The 4063-nt window shown below is 35.8% G+C and overlaps 1 protein-coding gene across 1 annotated transcript; it reads right to left on the reverse strand.

The window, feature by feature from the left end:
* Positions 1–1532: 1532 nt before the first annotated feature.
* On the reverse strand, positions 1533–3495 carry LOC103430893 (1-aminocyclopropane-1-carboxylate synthase 7-like). The gene is given in 3 exon segments (NM_001328913.1): positions 1533–2576; positions 2826–3127; positions 3244–3495. Coding segments are annotated over 3 exon segments (1341 nt in total). The 5' UTR covers positions 3424–3495; the 3' UTR covers positions 1533–1717.
* Between the last annotated feature and the right edge of the window lie 568 nt (positions 3496–4063).

The raw sequence follows: 4063 nt of genomic DNA on the forward strand, positions 1-4063 counted from the left end.
GATATTAGTTACAATCTGGTTAGATTGGGGTCGGGCGGGTTATAAGTAAAAAAAAAAATCCGTTTATTCGGGTTTAAAGTCGAGTTGGACATGGACGGGTTCGGTTTGGCCCAATCTAAGTTGCACCCCTAGTGATATGACATGCATTTGTGAGTATGCTTTTCATATATGTATGTGTGCGTGCGTGTGTGTGTGTGTGTGTATGTGTTTCAAGTTTGTGCTTCGAAGTGTGATTCAAGATGATGACCTTCACGCACACGGGCTTGACGGTAATTAGATATTATTATTTTTAAAGGGGGTGAAAAGTTTCAATTTATTACAATAATTTATAAGATTGGAGAATTTCAAACCTATAACGTATGATTAGAAACTCAACATCTTATCCATTAATGTATTGAACCACATACAAAGATTATTGTAAGACACAAATTGATCAGTCACACAGCACCATGATTGTTTCTGGTTTAGAAATTCCTCTATAATTTAAATTTATTCCATTCTTTAAATTCCAATAATCGAATTATATACTCTTCCACCTCCTTGCCAGCCAAGCAACCGCACAGGCTCAACTGCATGCGCATAACTGTCACCTATTCATACATGCATGGGAACTCATGTAATGTTATATGTATAAATAAGACCTCGAAAATTGAATTTCACACATGATCGCATGCAAATATATATACATATGTGTGTGTATTATTAATAATCTAATACGTAGTTAAGAAGTCCAATATGAACTATTAAGAGTGACTTGTCTCAATTATTTTACATTTCTCAACCATTCGTATATTATCCACAGTGCACACCATCATAGTTCATCCTAACTCTTTTTCCAAACTAAATAACCTACTTTTTCAAATTATTTGAGGAAATTGCTTTTAGTAACTATGTCCTAGAAATTGTGGATTTCCCAACAATGTTGTTGGTATCGGAGACACCCATTTTTCACTCATTTTATACTCCCACTTTGTAATTTTTTTTTAACAATCCAAACAGTCTATATTTAAATTCATCATTCATATATAAAATCATCCTTAAAAATAATTAAATAAACCCAAAATCATTATGACATTCATTTGTAGTAAAGAAAATGGAACAATATTATTTGAAAAAGAAACACTAAAATGACTACCATTTACAGGGTAAAAATGTTTCGGATTTAGATGACTTTTGGTAGATATATTTTTGAGAAAAAAACCTAAAAGGTAGATGGTAGCATTCGCATAGTTAATCAAGCCAGGTTTTATGAGTATGACATGCAACGTCAAACTCAGCTCAAATTGTCGAAGGTTGGAAATTCTACCTCATATATACAATAAGGGTTCGAAGTGATTATATATGAATTAGCTGGAAAAATTAACAATTTGGTTTATAATATATACATGTTGGGGCATAATAATAAGAAGAAGAATTTGTAATCCATCTGTTTAGTTTTCTGGTTCTTCATTAATTTACGTTATCCCAACATTAATATGTTAATGCTCAAGTCTTTCACAGTTGATTGCAAGACAAGTCAAAGGTAAAATTAGTAGAACGCCAAAACAAATATTATATCCATCGATTATACAAACTGATTGTGTAAAAACTTGCTTTTTCAAGCAAGAAAACAAGATGGAATTGTTACAATTCAGAAAGAGTAAATTGGGTTTTGTCCTCCAAAAGAATAAAAAATGGTCCACTGAAAAATAGAAGATAAAAGAGAGGAAACTTAATTCTAGCAAGCCCGCTCTCTCTTTTCCATGAAATTATGTATTCTTGTTAATGCAATCCCAAGTGTCTGCTCACTCATGTTGGCAAAGCACACCCTAAACCAGCCTGGCTCAGAGCAATGACAAGAAGAACCTGGAGATATATTTAGCTTCACTTCATGCAGCATGGAATCCCAAAGAGTCAGTTCACATTCTCTTGTTGGTTCGTCCAAAAATGGACTTAAATTCATCCAGCAAAACAACCCAGCATTTCCTTTCAAACACTCGATCCCCGATTTTTTCAAACCCTGGACGATCATATCATATCTCGTCCTCAGTCTCTCTCTATTTGTCTTTATGTAGTTTCCAGTGAATTCCTTGTCAGATAACATGGAAGCCAAGAGATGTTGTGTTTGAGAAGATATCAAGGTGAAGCTAGACATTCTTCTTGCTGTTGTCACAACCTTGTCATTGTAAGAGTACACAGTGCCAACTCGGAAGACTGGAAGGCCAAGATCTTTGGATAGACTATAAACAATGTGAACTCTTTCTGCATCCTTGTACTGCCTGTCTTCAAGAATTTCTGCCACACTAATGAATTCGGAGGATGAGAAGGCAGATCCCGAGTAGATTTCATCAGAGACAAGATGGATGTTTTTTTGGGTGACGAAATCAAGAATCTCTTCAAGGACTGCCCTTTGGATTGTTGCACCAAGTGGGTTTGATGGATTTGTGATTAGTACCCCTCTCACTCTCATGTTCTTGGCTTCTGCCTCTTTGTATGCAGCTTCTAAAGCTTGAGGAGTAATCTGGAAGTTGTTTGAGCTTTCACAGTGAATTGGCACAATGTTCACACCAGTCCTCCACCTCAAATCTCTATCAAACCTGAAGAAGAAAATTTAAGTTGAAATTAGTTTTTGATGATCAATATGGAAAAAAGTCACAGAAAAATTGCATGAAATAATATAACTTCCAAATGATAGCATTCTTTTGTCAGATACCAGTTGGCATGTTATGTCCAGACTCAATCTGACGTATAAACACTTTGAAAAGGAAAGACATGCGAGACTGTCTGACAAGAGAACGTTTAACTTCCAAGGTCAGTAAGTTTGAGTGATTTAGGAGTATTCTTACCCTGGATAATATGGGGTTGGAACAAGCAAAGCATCACCGGGATCAGCTATGATGAAAGTCAGTAGCTCATTTGCTGCAGTTGCACCTGCCGTTAAGACTACCCTAACAGGGTCAAATTTGGCTCTTCCTCCTCTAATTTGTTCCATAAAATTTGCCATTGCCTTTCTGAAAGACAAAAGGCCATGGTAGTCTTGAAATAAGGCATTTTCTCTAAAGCCAGACACTCCTTTTGTTCCCTTTGAACCCCAGTTGGAGGCTTCTGAATTTTCTTCCAAGTGCTTTTCCAACAGATCAAACGAAACCTGTTCAACAAAAAAAGTTAAAATTAGATGAAAATTCTAAAAATTTAAAAAATCTGAATTTTTCTTCGGGATTTTGTTAACCAAATGATCGTTGTACGATCAAGAGAAACACGCACTTGATTTTCCGCAAGTCCCATTTGTATGACTCCAGATGGGTTGCTTGACTCATGATAAGGGTTTTCATCATAAGCTTTCCATCCTGCAAAGTATGGAGAGTCTTCTCCATGAGTATCAGAAACAGCTATTTTTGATAGCCCAGGAGAAGGCTGCTGCCGCTGCTCAATATCTATAGCCATAACTAGGTTTCTTGTAAAAGCACTTTGGCCTTCAAGAAAGCTGTGGGTGCGACTCAGATAGAGAGAGAAAAGAGTTGAATGCGAATTGTTTGAATGAAAAACCTTTGAAATCACCCACTTTTATATATAGGAACGCTTTGGCGAGCAATGGCATAAAACAATAATAAACAAAAATGGTACTCTCAACTTGCCTGTTCTGTATATTGAGAAAACAAAAAGAAGAAGAATCAATCGTTGATTCTGTGACATAGGCAAAATATACATCAAAGCTGGCCTTTTACATACATAAAATGGTTTTAATCTCATCACCTACATGTACCCAACAACTGTCAATAATTTTATGCTATGCTCTCAAAGCTTTCTTCTCTCTCTTAATCTTTCTAAGATCTGATTAAGATTAGTCAGAATATATGGTTAGGTTTCTCTCTCTCTCTCTCTCTCTCTCTCTCTCTCTCTCTCTCTCTCTCTCCAAATCCCAATGTACTTCCCAACCTATGACAAGTCAAATCCTTGCTGAGCAAACCCTAAATCCCAAATGATGCTTGAAATTAAAATGCTTGTAAAAATTATTATTTGAAGAGATCTTATAGTGGTTAAGTTTGATTGCCGGACAAAGATACCGAGATTAAGATTCTGATTT

This window comes from Malus domestica, chromosome 15, assembly GCF_042453785.1.
Source record: "Malus domestica chromosome 15, GDT2T_hap1".
In the NCBI taxonomy this organism is placed as follows: Eukaryota; Viridiplantae; Streptophyta; class Magnoliopsida; order Rosales; family Rosaceae; genus Malus; species Malus domestica.